Source organism: Acipenser ruthenus, chromosome 15 (assembly GCF_902713425.1).
Source record: "Acipenser ruthenus chromosome 15, fAciRut3.2 maternal haplotype, whole genome shotgun sequence".
Taxonomy (NCBI): domain Eukaryota; kingdom Metazoa; phylum Chordata; class Actinopteri; order Acipenseriformes; family Acipenseridae; genus Acipenser; species Acipenser ruthenus.
In genome coordinates, this window is record NC_081203.1 from 18,299,400 (window position 1) to 18,318,829 (window position 19,430).

Below are 19,430 nucleotides of genomic sequence, written 5' to 3' on the forward strand. Positions count from 1 at the left end.
CAGCCCTCTCTAATGCAGTACTGAAAAAAAAAAAAAAAAAAAAAAAAAAAAAAGCAGACTGTGCACAAGCCAGAACATATTACACGTGTTCCCGAACAGAAATCTAGGCTCTTCTAAAGGTAAAGGCTTATTTCATGCAAAATATGTTCCTTTAAAAAATCCTGTTGTCAATATGCCTCATTTAAAACATTAAAAACACAACGTGCTCTAAATGAGCAGAACACTTGACAAGCAAATGACCAATTGGTTGCTAACTTTTTTTTTTTTTTTTTTTTAAATAGTGTTTAGCCCTGTTTTGAAGAAAGCAGGTTCAATAGGTCCAGTCATCCACACTTCCTGCCTCCTCAGTTAATATATTTTTCATTACACAGCCTGGAGCAGCAGTTAATACCTTTTAGTAATCCTGCAATGCTGCTTCACTGTTCATGGAATAAACTCTGAATACTTTGTTGTTCATGGCTAATTTTAATCATTTCTTCAGAACTCCAAAATCAGAATTGACTTACCTTCTTAAACAATAGAAAACATGCATTTCCACTGGCACATGCTGCAGATAGATTTTCACTCCATTAAACAATTCTTACTCAGAAATTCAAGTTAAGCTTTAATATTTTTATTGAACGTTGTTTTTTGTTTTTTACAATTAAGGAAACAAAGCAGCTTTCATGTTCATTTTAACACGTAAAACAAAGGAAAGGAAAGCAGCAGGTTTCTTAAAAAAAACATTAGGGATGTTTGTCATCTTAATCTTCAATTATTTTTTTGTATATTTATTTTTTGCCCCATTACAGGTTTAGGCTACACTAATGGTAGTTTAAAATTGGGTCCAGAATTTCACTCTCAAATTACACTAAATAAAAAGAAAGTTGGCACAACTTTTAAAAATTGTCAGACGAAGAACAGTAAGCCATTTCTAGCTGTATAAAACATTTGGGGGGATTTATTTTACAGAAGTTCAATTGAAAGGTTTCTTTAGAGATTATGGTTGAAAAAACAGCAGTTCAGATCTTATTCAAGCCAAACAGAGCCGTATCGAACGAGGGCAAAGCCCAGTCATTCCTCTCTGTCTGGAGTCACAAGGGAAGTCAGTCTTGTGGTCTTTGCTGCTACAAGCAACTGTACATGCTTCTAACACACTGCAAAACTGGGAAACGGTTTTGCAGATAAACTGCCCCAGTAAAGGCAGCAGGAAGGGTACGTGAACAGTCATGGGGGAAGCCTGAAAGGCAATGGCCTGGGCTACTACTTGGTCAGTTATCAACCTTCGAGTCACCAACCAGAGATTCCAGAAGGAGCAGTCGAGATTTCATGGGGTCAAAAACGAGCACCTACGATTCAGCAAGTCTTACTACCAATAAGCCTTTACCTTGGACCCAGGAGGCCTTCAGCCATCAACAAGTACAACCCTTCCCTTTTCCTAAAGTGCCAAACTCAGCACCAAAAACACAACAAAATGCGTAGGGCCATTCCACAGTGAAGGACCACCAACTAAAAATGAGTGTATCCAACAACGCCTGTCCTGCTATTTCCACGTCATCTCTTCATTCAATGGCACTCTTAAATCTACTTCCGCATGTTTGCTGTATGTACAACATGTAATCCAAACAGCTGCCATACCAACGGCAGTACAGTATGAAACACTCATCTACAAATCTATGCATATACTACATGATATACCCTATCTAGATTTTGGGTTTGTTTTAAGACATTGTAAAGCAATACATAAAAGAGTATACTAAGAGTTCTAAAAATTTGGTGGAATTTTTTTTTTTTTTTTTTTTTTTTTTTTTTAAACTGTCGAATGACTAAACGCATTAAAAAAAAAAAAAAAAATTAGGCCAGGGAAGCAAAAAGCAGCAGTGTTCATGTGGATGCGCCCGCTCTGGCTGAAACCTCCTCCCAGTCTGTGGCTGTGCTTGCGAGTCTCAGGTGAGCTGGATCTCGAGATCCTCCCCGTATTTGCGGAGCAGTTTGCTGTGGTTGTGCTCGACGGACCACAGCGGGGGGATGTGGCGTGGCTGCATGGAGGTCAGGAAGTGCTGCCGCCAGCGTTTCTCCAGTTCCATCAGGCTGCGCAGACCACCCTTAGTGTAGGCTTGGACCACCTTCAGACCGTGAGGGATGTAGCTCTCATTGAAGATCCTGGACCGGAGGGGAAGAGAGATTTTAGTGCAATACACCAACGCATTACAATCCCCAGTATTAACCGTGATCATAACAAGCACTAGGCTATTGAAGACAAGATCTCCTTACAGAGGTGTACATGAGCCTCTCACTGCATAGCAGTTTGATACATTGCCCTGATTTTATTTCCAAAATCAACAAGGCACAGACTTGTAATTAGTTAGATATGTCTATTTTTGAGCTTCACATTTCGAGCCGTGCTGTGTGCTCACTCAACCTGCCTGGAGAATGTTACACTAACCATTCACCACACAAGACCTGAAATCTTGCAGAGGATGGGAAGGGCACTCATTGAAGACTGTGTCTTGTACAGGGATTTGTAGCAGTTGAGCGACAAAACTTCAAATGCTCTTTTGTCTTAAGAGACAAAATGCAGCAGTTTAAAACAGCTCTCTCCCCTACCTGGTCTCCAGCCCGGCTGCCTCCTGCAGCAAGGCTGGCGTGACCTCGTCCAGGCTGTAGAATGTGCGGAGGGTCCCCAGCAGCTCCTCCCTGCGGCTCTCTGGCAGGCTGTCTGCTTTAAGCAGGGCTCGCGCCCCAGAGCGGACCTGCCGCCGGTCAGGGTCCTCAAGCGGCCGCACTCCCTCCTCACACCCCAGGGGGGCGCTGTGCTCCTCCGACAGCTGCTGCTTCAGCAGGTTGTCGTGGTAATTGGAGGCTGCGTGGCAGGAAGTGCACAGGAGCAGCACATCGTGGGAGTTGTGGTCCTTCATCTGGATCGGGAAGTGCCGTCGGTATTCGTGAGGGACAATGTTTTTTCTAAAGAGAAAGGATAATTCGGTAACTCAAAAGGACCCTATTTAAGTTTGCTTATCAGTAGTTTTGTGGCTTTTGTTTTTAATTTGGTTGAAAGGCAGACAGATCCAAACAATATGGACACTCATTGGTATGAGTGAAACAGTTAAAGCTTCATTAATGTTTCATTACAAAGGTTCCCTGCCCCAGTTGTGTAGTTTTACTGCACTGGGGAATTACCTAGGATTGAATCAACCACCGATCTGTGGTTATTCCCTAATCCCGGCACACAGGGAGATTCCCTGGTACTGTAAAATGAAAAGTCTACTTACTATGTTAAAGGTCATAGAATCCTACCCTTACAATCATATTCCATCCTGCATATATTATGAAGGTCAAGCGGGGTCCACATGAAGTGAGAATAAACATGCTTCATCCGAGTCAGAAGAAATGTTTTTTTTTTGTTTGTTTTTAAAACCCTATTACCACACATCTTCATATAAATCCCAGTGCTCTATACAGCTTTTGTGCACTCTGCCCTCTGCAGTGTGAGCAGCTGCTCCTGGCCTGGTACCTGATGTAAGACTCAGTCCTTCCACACACCACACAGATGTTCTCCTTGGCAGTGAGGTAATAATCCTGCTGGGACTCTGGTCTGCCCGATGGCTCAAACTTTAGTTTTACAATGAACGGATCCTCGCTCAGCAACTCTTCAGAATAAAAAGCAAAACAACAACACAGCATCAACAGAACCGCTCTCCCGAACACAAGTTATGCCACTGTGTCCACGTAAATCTGTCAGACAAACAAGGGTTATATTATGAAGCTGGCACAAGGAGTTTATGCTTTACACCGTGTCACTGGGGACAGTACTTGTCCAAATTTCAACATATTCAAGAGGCACAGTTCCCAAGATATAGCCTTCACTTTAAACGGGTCATGATAATCATCCTGTTTCTTAAATGTACTCCTCATTGCTGACTACTGTCTGCATACACTTTCCTACCAGCTTGTTCTACTAGTTTATTGTGCAATAACTGAGCAGGAAAGCCCCATGCATAGCCTCCACCCATCCCACCTTGCACTTTATTTTCATGTTGACTCAGGTAACCCGCCACAGTTCTGATTAAAGTACAATAATGTCAAACAAAACACAAAAGATAACAAAAAGGGGCTGTTCTTCTAAGGGAAGGGATTGCTTTTTCTTTTTTACCCCTTGGTTATTCCACCTTTAAGAGTATCAATAGAAAACAAGTTCAGGTCAGTGTTAAACTGGGGAACAAGAGACTTTGAAAGCCACTCAGGGAAGGGGGTTGGGGAGATTGAGTGTGTATTGACATGTAGTGGGGTATACGAATGAGAGGGAAGAAATGTGTCTTTGTTAAAGTCTTGACGATTACACCTTTAAAATGAGAAATGGGGTAGTGAAGACTGTGCAAACTCACCTCCTATTCCCTTATCCAGGTACCACTTGGCCTTCTTCTTGTCACAGGTACACAGGGGCTGCCCATCCGGGGCGTGCAGAAAGCAGTTATCGTACAGCGGAGACTTCCTGAAACACAAAGTAAAGCATGTTACACAGCAGGGGCGTTTCAAAGGACATTCTGCAGCGCACAGATTCCACAGTGCTGTTGCACGGGAGCTGCTTCACTCACAGATGGCTCACTGAGCTACACAACATGGCTCTTCTGATTTAAAGGTTGTGCAATCTGCAGTTTATTGGTACCCATCTTGAAAATAACAAGGTTCAATCTCAGGAAATTTGAAGCTCATATCTGGTAAGCTAGCTTTAAATGCTTCGGCTCATTTTAACCTGTACTGCAGCTGAAAGGGTATGGTAAAAAATGACAAATCTTAGGAGGAAAAAAGCAGTGTTGTTTCAAGGGGCCTGCCAGTGCAGGGCTCCCACAGTACTGGTGCACAGGAGCTGTTTCACTCATTAAACACTGCAGAGAGGTCCAGGGAACACAGCTCCACTCGCAACAGCAGACTGAAGTGCAGTCCAGGGAAAATAACTGCACTCAAAGTAGAGCACTTAAGCAACTCAGGTCTTGTGTAAGCCCATATGCCATATAATGTATACTTCTACCATTTCAACACTTTTAAACTATTTATAGCATGTCTTTTTGCATGATGTTATGTGTGGCTGTAAGTAAAACACATAGCCTACCTGCTACTTATGTTTTCTGTTGGTAAGAGTTAGACTTTCTTTGTATAAGCAATTAAAGACTTCACATTCAGAATTGTAATACCTGTAGTGCACATCTTGGGTTTATTTGTGAAATCTTGTCGATCGATGGATCGCAGTTTGTTTACACTCTGTAGAGTAGGAGTTTATATGCCCTGTTTTAATCATGTTCTTCATTAGTAGTGATTTAGGAGCTACTTGTATCTGTTCTCCTGTTTATTTTCGTCCTGTCTCTGGTGTCAGTAAAACAGTCTCTTTGGGGCATGCTATTCAGTGACCGAGCATCACACTTAATTGGTTATTACTGGGGGACATATGTTGTGTCTGGCATATCCGAACGTACAACATAATGGTGTCTGTATTAGTGAGCGGCTGCTGTAAGTACAATTCTACCCTAAGACCATGTTTATTCTCTTAGGTGATAAATCTGAATATTAATTTATTTAATTTCTTTAATTTAAGTATGTTAATATGTCATATTAACATACTTAAATTAAATAAATTAAATTTAAAGGCTTATAGTAACAAGACAGATTGGCCGAACACATTCTCATGCATGAATAACTCAGATCAGCTTCTGGTAAAGTAAAATAAACCAATCAAACAATAGTTTGATAAAATTATTTAAAAGCATAGGTCTGTTATGTATTTACTAGGCTAGGGTACCGCGTAACGTTTAAATTATTATTTCCAAAGTTGCCCTTGGGGCTACCCTCAAGAGTAATTCAAACTAGTCTCGCTTTGACATGAAGGGATGAAAACTCAGACCAGTAATTCACAGCAGTCTCGCTTTGACATGAAGGGATGAAAACTCAGACCAGTGATTCACAGCAGTCTCGCTTTGACATGAAGGGATGAAAACTCAGACCAGTAATTCACAGCAGTCTCGCTTTGACATGAAGGGATGATCGGATCTTCATTCGCAAAAAACATAATAATGCAAGAAACCCCTTGCCTTCCAGGTTTAGTCTGTATAATCGCTGTGCTTCATTTTCACATGTTGCATAAAAAGATATGCAGGGTTCAGCATGTGATAATAAATGTAACCACATCATGTGTGATGACAGCCTGACACTATAACAATGCGTGTATTTGGTCCATCCTCCTTTGTTCCCACTGTGGGGAGTCCCAGCTAGAACAAGTTTGAGAACCACAGGCTTAGTGCTTTACAGGCGCTGATCTTACAAAGCACTGAAGCATGTGCGCTGGCTGCAAATTCTGAAAACTCTACAAACACTTAATTTAATCCACTTGCAGGCGATTTAAAGTGAATCACACTGCAGCCGTAATGCTCTAATCCAGATGAATGTTCTGCTTCCTGTCAGATCAGGGTGTATCAGAGATAAACACAGCCACAAACCACAGGACTGCAATCCTACTTCCTTGTGCTGCCAGCAAGCGGTTGCATTCACTATGCCACTAGCAGCAGACCAAGCATGCCTAGGAACTCTCGAGTTTACATTTACTGTACTTGGCTCACTCACTAGAACAAAACACTTGAAGACAGTATGATGGAAGGGTTTTATTTATTTGTAACGCCCTGATTATGATGTGGTACGGCCATCTGAAATCTCTTTGTATCGAATGCATTATCAAACAGAAATGATGTCACATTAGCATTAGCTATACTGTTTAATTAACTGTGTCATTTTCAAAAAGTTTGCTGCAGATTTCTGTGGGACTAAAGGTTGGCTAAGTGGTGAATTGATCAATGTGAATAATGCCAAATCACTGTAATGTATCAAGACAGGTGCACTGTTAAAAAAAAAAAAAAATGGCATTATATATCAGCATAGAAATGGCAGTGACTATTTAAAATACGTCAAAAAAAAAAAAAAAAAAAAAAAAAAAAAAAAAAAAACACTAAACCCAATATCAGTTATATTCTGATATTCAGGGCTTTTGATGTTGGCACAGTCTTCAATCTAATATGTGAATATTATTTAATTAGCTGGAAAATAAAAGCATAGTTTATACCATATTACATAAAAAATATCTCGAGAAAAAAATAAACCCAACACCCCCTCAAATAAACCCAGCAGCAGCACCTCAAATAAACCTAGCAGCACCCTCAAATAAACCAGCACCCCCTCAAATAAACCAGCACCCCCTCAAATAAACCAGCACCCTCAAATAAACCCAGCAGCACCCTCAAATAAACCCAGCAGCACCCTCAAATAAACCAGCACCCCTCAAATAAACCAGCACCCCCTCAAATAAACCCAGCACCACCCTCAAATAAACCCAGCAGCAGCACCTCAAATAAACCCAGCAGCACCCTCAAATAAACCAGCACCCCCTCAAATAAACCCAGCAGCACCCTCAAATAAACCAGCACCCCCTCAAATAAACCCAGCAGCACCCTCAAATAAACCAGCACTCCCTCAAATAAACCAAGCACCCCCTCAAATAAACCCAGCAGCCCCCCTCAAATAAACCCAGCAGCCCTCCCTCAAATAAACCCAGCAGCACCCTCTCAAATAAACCCAGCAGCACCCCCTCAAATAAACCCAGCAGCACCCCCTCAAATAAACCCAGCAGCACCCTCTCAAATAAACCCAGCAGCACCCTCAAATAAACCCAACAGCACCCCCTCAAATAAACCCAACAGCACCCCCTCAAATAAACCCAACAGCACCCCCTCAAATAAACCCAACAGCACCCCCTCAAATAAACCCAACAGCACCCCCTCAAATAAACCCAACAGCACCCCCTCAAATAAACCCAACAGCACCCCCTCAAATAAACCCAGCAGCACCCCCTCAAATAAACCCAACAGCACCCCCTCAAATAAATATTTTTCCCAACACTTTGTCCTGATCTAAAATAAAACACACATAAACAACACAGAAACATGCGGTCCCCTACCTGGCTAAATAACACACCCCCCACAGAAACATGCGGTCCCCTATCTGGCTGAATAAAACACCCACCACAGAAATATGCGGTCCCCTACCTGGCTGAATAACCAACTCCCAGAGGCTTGCGCTTGTGTTTGCGCGGGTCCACCGCCTGCCCGTCCACAGTGGCTTTGCTGTCCGACCCTGTCCTCCTGTTCCGGAGTTTCTTGTCTCCACTGACCAATGCGCCCCCGTCCTCCTCCCCTCCTCCTCCTCCTCCTCTCCCTTTGAATGGCACATCCACCAGCCCCTGACACTTGGCCAGCAGCTGTTTGCAGACACTGTCCGGGGCTGTGCCTTCTGGAGTTGTCATGGAAACAAGTCCCAGCAGGTGAAAGAATAAAGCAACAGATACCTGGGCATCTCTGCCCGCATACGTTACCTGAAAAGGGACAGAGAATGATTTACACTCATATCTTCACCATAATTATATAAATCAATCTATAAATGTGTCACTTAAGGGCGCACACATTCCTAGGCTTGGTTTGCCACACCTGCCTTCTCATGCCAAAACCACCACAACTGTGTCTTTTCCCACAATGCTTAAGACAGACTAGCGCTCGTTGTCATTAATATCAGTGCCATGATTAGCTACTGAGGCAGACAAGGATGCCTCTTCTGCTGGAGTTGAGGAAATGTTTCTGGAGGATTTGTGAACCAGGTAAATACTTCAAGGCAGGGCAGCCCAACGGATGGCTCGTTAAGCTCCACAATGTGGCTCTTTTGATTTAGACGGGATGCTGTACAATGCTGTAGTCTGCGGTAGAAGCATGTCAGAATGCAAAACGCTAATTACATTGTGTGTATAAACATGAAGCATATTAAATGAGCACAAAACAACCTTTTATTTGTTTAGGATTCTTTGTTTTGTTGGCTCTTTTAGCCAAAGCAGCTGGACAGCTCTGATTTAAGGAGGGAAAACTACTATTTTTTTTTTTTTTTAATTTCTTACATTAGCTGCATTGCCACCGGTACCACAATATCGAAAGTTTAAAAGGCTTCTTCCTATTACTTCCTATGTAAGAGCAAGGCCAGACCATGCAGCTGCCTTTCAACACTGGAAGTGATAAGCTTCCTGTATACAGTGTGGTGCTTGAAAAGTCTATATATCCAGTGACAAGGTTACTAAAGCTAACAAGTATGTCAGAAACATGCATCCCCGCCTCTGCTGGAAATGAACAATGAGAGAAATCGTTAGGATGACCAGGATATAGAGCAACAGTATATACAGAATAGCATGACGGATGTACATGATCCTTCATATGTCCCAAGAGTTCACTAGAGAATGTGCACAAGTTTAATCAAAATGAAATAAGTGTGAAATACAGGTGGAGGATGTAAAATCTCATAATCCCAGTAACCCCCAATGTTCATACCACAAAAGAAATTAAGTATCAAAAGTAAATTAGCGGTAATAAGTGTAAATATGTTTTACTTCAAGGCTTTGTGTGTTTCTGGGATCTGGGATATTTATAGTAGTCTATTCCAACAGTTTAGAGAAATTTTACACAAATAGATAACCCCTGTAATGTGTAATTAGTAATGATTAGTCATCACGAGCCAACACGTTCTGCTGAACCTGGATTAAAGTATATGAAACACCCACACACAAAACAGGGAGTCTGGGCAATAATGCAGCTCTGAAATTAAAGTGGCTCCTATCCAATACCTGCTCCTGGGAAAGTTCCTCAGCTTCCCAGTTGCTACATCTCAGCTGCAAGGACTTGTCAAGAGAGAGGTTCAGGATGTCTTGCGCCAATGACTTCAGGCTCAGGCCATTATGGACGAGGGTCCGTCTGCACAAGACACGCAAACACCCCGAAACACAGGGGAGTCAGGATGGGATTAGCAGGGTGCTTAATATCATAGTGCTTTGAAAAATTACTTTTCAGATTCGTACACCAAGTAATGCAGTGGCATCCACAAGGACTGCCAGCATGGCTTCAGATACTCATTCTGCTGTCAGAACGCACTGCTGCATTTAGCTCATGTAATACTGTAGTAGTTTAATGATTTTCTTTATTTTTATAAATGAGGTCTGGTAGCCTAACAGGTTAAGGAAAGCTCTCAGCTGGCACGCCTTACTTCCAGGTACAGTAGTCTGTACATGTAAAACATGATTACCTGAAAGCAAGATGGGCCTTTTACCTGAACATGTGTTTTCAATTTCACAAAAGAATCCATTCCAATTGCCATTAGGGTCATTCCCAGTCAACTCAACCAGAGCTTCCCACCTGGAGAATTTGAGTTTGCTTTTATTCTGTGTAGTGGAAGATCCGGATCAGGTATGAAGACAGGGCAGATATTGAAGCTCACTGATGAATATTTACTGAGATGCACCCCCTTTAGTGGGGGGGGTGCTGCTGGGTTTATTTGATGGGGTGCTGTGCAAAACTCACATCTTGTTTTGGAGTGATTTTGAGGACCTAAAAATGGTACATAGAATATCAGTAGCCCTATGAATGCTTCCGTACAGACAGGCAGTTAGATTTGCTAAAGGAGGTGCATCTCAGTAAATATTCATCATTGAGCTTCAATATCTGCCCTGGTTTCATTCCTGATCCGGATCTTCCACTACACAGAATAAAAGCAAACTCAAAATTTTGAGGTGGGAGTCAATTCCAATTTCCCATGTATTTAAGCCATTTCTAATGAAACACTAATTAAAATGAAGGTCAATACGTATGTAATGCTGTTTGGGTTTATCCATTAAAACTTCACAAAAAGATTAAATTCAATTGGCAGTCCAATCAAGCTGCTGTCTATAAATGCTGATAGATTGGACCGGTTTACATTGCCTATACAATTTATTGCTGTTTGTTTATTTTAAACGAATGAATCAACAGTTCATAATAGTCTACATTTGGTCACAAAGATTCTTGACAACCTGGAATTCTTAACACAACTTTCACATAACATTCACTAATGTCAGTAACTAAAGCAGTCAGCATGTAAACACGTTTGTTAAATGAATCTGCATGGTACAGCAGCATTTCATTCAAATAAAACTGCACATTTGTTATCGCATGTACTTCTTTCTATGACAGGTATGATTTATCATTATTTTATTAGCTATAAGCACTTGAACCACCACGGAAACCCACACTTCATGGTTTTGACCATGATATCACACAGTCTAATTTACAACGCTACCCACACGAAAACACTGTCTCCCAGTCCACAGACCACAAGACCCCCTATGGGTCAGAAACAAACATAGTGCAGACTCTCACATTTCTTTTGAAGTTACACAAATATAGAGACTGTTTTATCTATTCCCCTGCAGCAACAGTGACACCTAGACAAAGCCAGAACAATTGAAACAAGCCAACCGAAGCGCTCATCATTATTCAGTAACACTGCCTGGCAGTCCTCTGTGCACATGTCATTCATTTCCAATCATTATTCAGTGACACTGCCTGGCAGTCCTCTGTGCACATGTCATTCATTTCCAATCATTATTCAGTGACACTGCCTGGCAGTCCTCTGTGCACATGTCATTCATTTCCAATCATTATTCAGTGACACTGCCTCACACAGTCCTCTGTGCACATGTCATTCATTTCCAGCTAACTGCAAGTATCAGAAGGGCAGTTCTCTTTCTCCAAAGTACTCCCAGCTAGCAGGGAAATAGTTTCTCATCCATGTGCAGCAGTATAAGAGGTATTTTAATCTCTATCGGTTGACAAAAAGTGAGCCAGAATGGGGTTCAATTTCAATGCATTTATTTATATACCTTTCATACCACAGTATCTCAAAGCGCTTTACATGTCTGTTCAAACACAAAGTATGCAATATCAGTTCAGCATGGCAATGCAGCTCAGGTTTCCATCAAAGCACACCAAGACACTCAGGACCATGTTTTCAAAGCCTATACTCGCGTAACTAGAACCACACAGCCAAGTAATATAAGACCAGTCCCACTAAGTGCTCTCAGGGTGCTTGTTTCTCATTTTGTAACATTTACATGATTTTTTTTCTCCTTGAAGTTAAAGTCTGCAGTAAACGCTTTGACAATATGGCCCTAGGGATGTAACAGTGAATGGTGGTACTTTCTTGACATGACATATCGTATTACAATAGAGGTGTGTATTGTGATACAAGACCAAAAGCACAGTACAGGTCATTGCAGTTCACCAAGTGGCTGGTATGAACACATACTCCCTTTCACATCTAATTTTTACCTTTTAACAAAACAGTCCTTTATTAAAGGCTCATTTGATCGTATTATGCATCATACAGGTAGCCCATCAGGACCCTTGCATGTATAGTTATAGATAATGGATCTATCGTGAAATCCCTACAAGACACCACGTGTATCTTTACACTCACCTCTGCCTCATGGCCAGGTACCGCAGATCCACAGTGCAGTTTACTGTGATCCCATAGTCTCGCATCAGCCTGCAGGCATCTTCGTAACAGCCAACTCCAGCTTTCAGAATGGAGTCATCCTGCAGGATGTCCAGCAGGCTGCGAGGGACGGTCTGCCCATCCCCTCGGAATTTCAGCAGACGAATGGCAACACAGAGACCACTAAATGTGGACATTTGTAGGAGAGCCACTGGGCCTGCTTTCCCTTTCACCGACACCTAGGAGACAAAATAAAGATACGGTTTAGAACATCTTCATACAGCAAGCTGAGAAGTGCAAGAGCTTAAGTGGGGGACTAGGAATGGATTGGGCACAAAGTACAGCTAATCATTCAAATTAATCATAGAGTTAAACAAAATATATACAGAAATTTAGCAGAGATCTGTTAGGTCACGAATCTAGTTCTCTCCTTTTTGTCTTTATGCACCAAGTATATAAGGAGGGTGTGTGGTCCAGTGGTTAAAGAAAAGGGCTTGTAACCAGGAGGTCCCCAGTTCAAATCACACCTCAGCCACTGACTCATTGTGTGACCCTGAGCAAGTCACTTAACCTCCTTGTGCTCTGTCTTTCGGGTGAGACGTAGTTGTAAGTGACTCTGCAGCTGATGCATAGTTCACACACCCTAGTCTCTGTAAGTCGCCTCGGATAAAGGTGTCTGCTAAATGAACAAATAATAATAATAATAATAAGTATAACTTTTTTTTCTACAGGCGTAAAAAAGCTGTAAATGTTTCAAAAAGAGAAATACACAATTGTCTTCACATGCAAGTCCCAGTTGCCAGACAGCCAGTCGCAGAGCATAGATACCAGAGTGCATAAACATTTCCTAGAAACAATCTAGAATAAGGTGAAATCCCAGACAAGTATTAACAATGAAATACTTCGACGTTCTGGAAGACATACAGGCTTAATACACACACTCTACTGCCAGGATGTTTTAAGTCAAAGAGGAGTGGTCAAGATTTAAAGTGACAGAGCCTATTATCAAGTATAGCAACATCTGAATAATTAATGTTCCTGACAAACACTCGGTTGGTTTTCCAACCAGGTGTGTTTCTTCTTGTTGAAACAACTAATAACCCCGGTATTAATAATGCCGGTACCACTGTCATCCCCAGTTCCTCCCAGTTACCCATTCGCAGTCGATGCCCAATACTGGGTAGACTCCCAGCTCCCTCTGCACAGCCGGCCACACCTCCTCCCAGTCGTCTGCGCAGGACACCAGGGCTGGTTCCACCTTCAGCAGCTGCTCAGCCAGGGGAAGCGAGGGCCAATGAGAATGCTCGCTCACCACCACACCCTCCAACTCCCCCTCCAACTCCTGCTGCTGCTCCCTCTTCCTCACTTTCCCCAGCTCTCCATTGTGGTTGCTGTTGGAGATTTTCTGTCTCCAGCTTTTCACAGCTTTCCATATTACCAGGCCGCCCAAAGTGGTGCCCAGCAGGGTGAGAACAGCTGTACTTATTACTGATTGTCTGGACATGACCAGTGGTGCGCTATTACTGAGTTAGATATAGAAATAAATTAAAGGAAGGGCACCTCAAAGCAGACGTAAGTTAAATAAAAAAAACATTGGTGGTGCGTCCGACACAAAAAGCACTTGACCTTTAGGACTCAAGATGAACTTACTGTGATCCTTGAAAATTACAATAAAAAGCACCAATACTTGAGTACAATGTTACAGTCTGGATTAGATATGGCACATCATAATGAACCTATACATATGTAAATTGGCAAGCTAAGTCAGTCCGGCCTAAAGGTAAAAAGCCATACAAAATCCAGAACCTCAGCACCGGCAACCCCAAATTTCTGATCACATCTGCAGACGGACGAGACCATCTTTAAATGAAAGCAAACCCCATCCTGAAGTGTTATGCGCGCACATCTTCCTGCAAACAGAGAAAGAAAGATTTATTAACATGGCTTAACCTGGGCCTGGAGTTCTGATGGACACAAAAGAACATCACAGCATCACAACATCAAAGGCTGGTTTCACAGATCCTCGTTAGCACTAATCTTGGACTACCCAGTGTTAGCTGAGATATTGGTAGTCCAAGAGTACTGCACACGCAGTTCAATCTCACTATCATGGATGCAGAGTGCCCACACGCAGTTCAATCTTACTATCATGGATGAAGAGTGCCCACACGCAGTTCAATCTCACTATCATGGAAGCAGAGTGCCCACACGCAGTTCAATCTCACTATCATGGAAGCAGAGTGCCCACACGCAGTTCAATCTCACTATCATGGAAGCAGAGTGTCCACACGCAGTTCAATCTCACTATCATGGAAGCAGAGTGCCCACACGCAGTTCAATCTCACTATCATGGATGCAGAGTGCCCACACGCAGTTCAATCTCACTATCATGGAAGCAGAGTGTCCACACGCAGTTCAATCTCACTATCATGGAAGCAGAGTGCCCACACGCAGTTCAATCTCACTATCATGGATGCAGAGTGCCCACACGCAGTTCAATCTTCCTTTTGGAGTCCAATTGGCATATTAGCTACTGATGGGAGCTGCAGTTCAGGTAAGTTGAATGATGGTGAACCACTTCAAATAAACAATGATTTGAAGCACTGCTGTCATGACTGACTGTATAAACGCTTGTGTTATACTGATTTCAAAACTTTCAATCCCACAGGTTCCCCAGTTTTTCATTATGGTTTTCATTAATTATTATTGTAACTTATCTTTGGCACACAAGCTCTTCATTTGATTCAGATTGGTGGAGAATTTTGTAACCCTGTGGTTCAAAAGGTCACTCCCCTTAAATTTCACAAACCAAAACTCGGAGACAGCCACAGCTGTGACATCACTGCTCCCACCAGAGTGCTGTGCTTGTTTCTGTGACGACACGCTTTTGAAAACGGTTTCAGACATGTGCTTTATTGTTTGTTTTGTGCAGGTTGTGCGCTTATTTTCGACTGTGTTTGAATACAGTATTTCCTTAATTCCTTGTTAAATTAACTTTTAATAAAAACAAAGTGCTAACCGCCACGTCGTTTACAATGGAGTGGTGTGGTGATGCGGGTAATCTGAGGGTCTTTCTCTTGTTTATTTCATATTTGTTGTGAATTCTTCCACTACTGCAGGCACTATTATGTATACTTTTACATTTCTAACTATGCTAAGAGACTGCTGGAATGCAGATAGACTGGAATGGATATTTGTACTCAAAGTAACAGCAATTTTTGCATTTTATTTTTTTTGTATCTCTTGTTCGTGATAAAAATCCTGGTCCGAGCACAATTGTGTTTAGTACCACGCGATTTCTCTCTTATCTATAACTACTTAAATGAAAAAGAAAACCTTAGGCCAGGATTGAAACATGTTAATTAATAATAATAATAATAATAATCATGTCACGTTTAAATATCACAGTAGCAAAACGACAACCTATTACTAAATACTTAATTGATTTCTTCAAATGAACTCGCCTTTTCCGTTCATAGCGCCTTTCACTTAAAATTACGTGAAACTAAACAAGCCACAGTGTCTGATATACTTTACATAACTGTGTCTGCTTATTTTATATCAGTGTCTAACTTAGAGTCGCAGTGTTTCTGTATGTTTACCTGTCTTTCCACCAACACTGTGTATCTTCAAAAACTCTGGACAACGCTGGTAAGCAAACTTCCGGTTTCTCTGAACAGCGACTTGAGCGCGTCATCATTTTAAAGGCACAGTATGCGCTTTTCTCGACAGAATCTTTGACATAATGCATATATAATTACCGCTTGGTTTTAAACATCGTTTAATTACATTCACGACGAGCAACAAGCCTCACACACGACGCCTCAGGCGGGCTGTGAGTCCACTGCACAACTGACCGCTGTGCATACGCAATTCCAATATAAAACAACGGTTTACTAGTAATAATAACTGTCTGTAATTAGCCCCGAATATCTACATTTTTTTTTAATAAACAACAAAAAGAACACATTTTTAACACGTTATTAATCGTAGTTTTATTGCTCAAATAGCTTTATCTCGTAAATTTAATGGACATCCTCCTCTTAAAAATATAACAAGAGGTGCATTTTGTTACGTTAAAATATACACCCATCGAAATATAAGCTTCTCTCAGAAATGTAACTGGAAGGGCAGAAAGGGTGCTGTTTCTTGACTGTCATATCGGACTGAAAGGCCACCAATCTCGAATTAATTCAGGCTGTTCACTGATTGTGTATCACTGTACTACCTGCCGTATGTGTTACAGTAGCTAAAAAAAAGTTTATATACTGTACTAGCAGCAGCGCTCCCTCTAGTGGTCTGAAACAAAAAGTTAACCAGGCACGACCCTGCTTCGCTTACCGTCACTATATTTTACAGTTTTGTGTACATGATAGCCTAAAACAAACGATCAGTCCATATGCTAGTGTACAGCAAATAATTGCCACATATAGGTAAATACATATAAAAGCTGTGGTACCATCAAGTGGTCAAAATGCATTCAAGTTTAAATAAATACATACTGTAGTGATAAATGTGGGTAGCTCGATCATGTCTAATAACTCCATACCCCTACAATAAGAAGAGAATCTCTGTTGCTGTGTGACTTCTTGTCTCGTCTTAATTTGTGGACATGAATTCTAAACCAGGCCCTCCAAACAGCGTGGACTGGATCTGGCAGCTTGTTGCTACATTTCAGGGAAGAGTAGTTTACTTGCCAGATAGTGAGCCACGAGGGGGGCGACTGCAGTTAGTGCTTGGGTGATTGTGCGTGTGGATTTATGCTTTTTAGATTTCACAATCCTCTGCTGACATCGTCTTCCCGATCAGTTACTGTATATATTAAGTCTAGTGTGAATGAATTGTTGTTGCTCGTTTAATATTGGATGTAAAATGTAATATTATTTATTTAAAAAATATATATATTAAGAAACAAAACAAAGACAGTGAATTTGAGTAACTGCAATAAACTCCAGCTGGAAAAGTAAAAAGGGTTTTTTCTTTTCTAATATATCTTCCCAGTGACCAGCCTCTGATATCTTTTGGGAGCCCTACTTAGGTTCCTGCCTACTGACCACGACCTTCAAAAGAGCTTATGTACAGAGCAGGTGAGAGTTACTTTATTAAAGCTGTTCACAATGCTTCACCATTACTTAGTATTGAGCTCCATTTACACTTCCCTTTGCATCCATGTGTAACACCAATAGGATTTAGCAATATAAATATATTGATAAGGTGGTTTGTGTAAAGTATGTTTGAAGAACAAATATAACACAGGGCTCTCCAAAACTGTTTCCCTGTGAGGTTACAGGACTCTGTAGGTCCCAGGGGACATTTTGGGGGGTCCCAATAAAGTAGGGTTACCAGATTTCCAAAGTGAAAAATTGGGACATTTTTTCTTCAATACATTGGTGCTGTAGCAACTTTGATAACTGTATATAATAGGACTTATATAATAGGACTGCACTATTTAGAAAGTTAAACATTTTGTATTTATTGTAGATGATAACAATTCATTTTATACTTTCTGCAGCAGAAGACTAGAGACTTCCGCACCTGCAAGCTATCAGCCTCAGATCCATGCACATGAGCCTCTCCTATCCCACTGCAGAGCCACCCTTCCTGCCCACATGAGCCTCTCCTATCCCACTGCAGAGCCACCCTTCCTGCCCACACGAGCCTCTCCTATCCCACTGCAGAGCCACCCTTCCTGCCCACATGAGCCTCTCCTATCCCACTGCAGAGCCACCCTTCCTGCCCACATGAGCCTCTCCTATCCCACTGCAGAGCCACCCTTCCTGCCCACACGAGCCTCTCCTATCCCGCTGCAGAGCCACCCTTCCTGCCCACTTTGAAAGTGTATAATGATTTTTTAATCCTAATATTCAATTTAACATTAATAAGGTAAGTAAATCCTGTCTGTTTAAACACAGCTCAGAGGAACTGAAGTTTCAGTGGGCGTCCTCTGATCCCACGATCAAGCCAGCCTCCTCTTCTACACCCAGGAACTCAAGAGCAGATGTCAGCAAGGTAGCGGCCTCTAGAGGACAAAGGCCAGCCCTGCAGGTGTCCTCCCGAGCTCACTAGGAGCCTGGCTGGCAGGGTCCGCGGTAGAGCGATGAGGAGAAGCAGTCCCTTCCTGTTTTGCTTCTCAGAGCCAATGTTCCACAAAGACACGTTCAAACCTCTTGAGATTTAAATTAGAAACTAATTCAGGGAAGTGAGTGGTAAAGACTCGCTTGAGAGTGAAGTGCTAGCAACCTCTCCTCTCTGGTAAACAGTGTTTGTTACGAATTAAATATATTGTTAATAAAAAGTGAAGTGTTTCCATTGAAATATGACAGCTGTTTGTTTATTCTGTTCTCTGTAATGTAGTTTATTGACGATCACTTGCCATGAATTTCTAGATGTTCCCTAACATTTTAGAATGGAAAGGTTGTTGGTTGTTGTAGTTCTCTCCCAGTAGACATGTACAGTATCAATGTGTGTGCGTGATTAAAGAACATCCTAAATGATGAGAAAGGAAAGAAAGAACCAAATACCTGTTATATACACACACACCCCTCACACACACACACACACACACCACTCACAGACCACCCACTAGCACACACCACACACACACTTAGAATTCAGATCTCTGTATTTTCAGTGATACACGATAGGACTAATAATAATAATAATAATAATAATAATCTTTATTTTGTATAGTGCCTAAATGCAAGCATCTCAAAGCGTTGTACAGTTTAGAACAATAACACTAAAAACAAAGTACAAACAACAAATACACAGCATATAGTTAAAAATAAAACATTGCACAGTGACATAAGCCTAACCGTGATGAAATGCCTGTACATAGAGGTGCATTGTTAGTTGTTTTTTAAAAGCATCAACAGTATTAGCGTCCTTGATCCCCTGTGGAAGATTATTCCAAAGCCTAGAAGCATAAGAGCAGAAAGCCTCGTCACCCATAGAACGAAGCTTAGCCTTCGCAACCCTTGACAGACCCGAATTCACAGAGCGAAGGTTACGAGTGGGAAGGTACCTCGTTAACAATTCAGAGATGTAATCTGGGGCCAAACCATTTAGAGCCT

General features: G+C 41.7%; 1 protein-coding gene across 1 annotated transcript; it reads right to left on the minus strand.

Annotated features, from left to right (window-relative positions):
- Positions 1-591: 591 nt before the first annotated feature.
- Positions 592-16,054, minus strand: LOC131697554 (exonuclease 3'-5' domain-containing protein 2-like). The gene is made up of 9 exons (XM_058987283.1): positions 15,960-16,054; positions 13,511-14,267; positions 12,340-12,596; positions 9,677-9,803; positions 8,064-8,389; positions 4,365-4,471; positions 3,494-3,629; positions 2,587-2,943; positions 592-2,142 (listed from the first exon to the last, which is right to left on the minus strand). Exons 2-9 carry the CDS (start codon positions 13,859-13,861, stop codon positions 1,926-1,928), a joined length of 1,878 nt encoding a protein of 625 aa, XP_058843266.1. The 5' UTR covers positions 13,862-14,267; positions 15,960-16,054; the 3' UTR covers positions 592-1,925.
- Between the last annotated feature and the right edge of the window lie 3,376 nt (positions 16,055-19,430).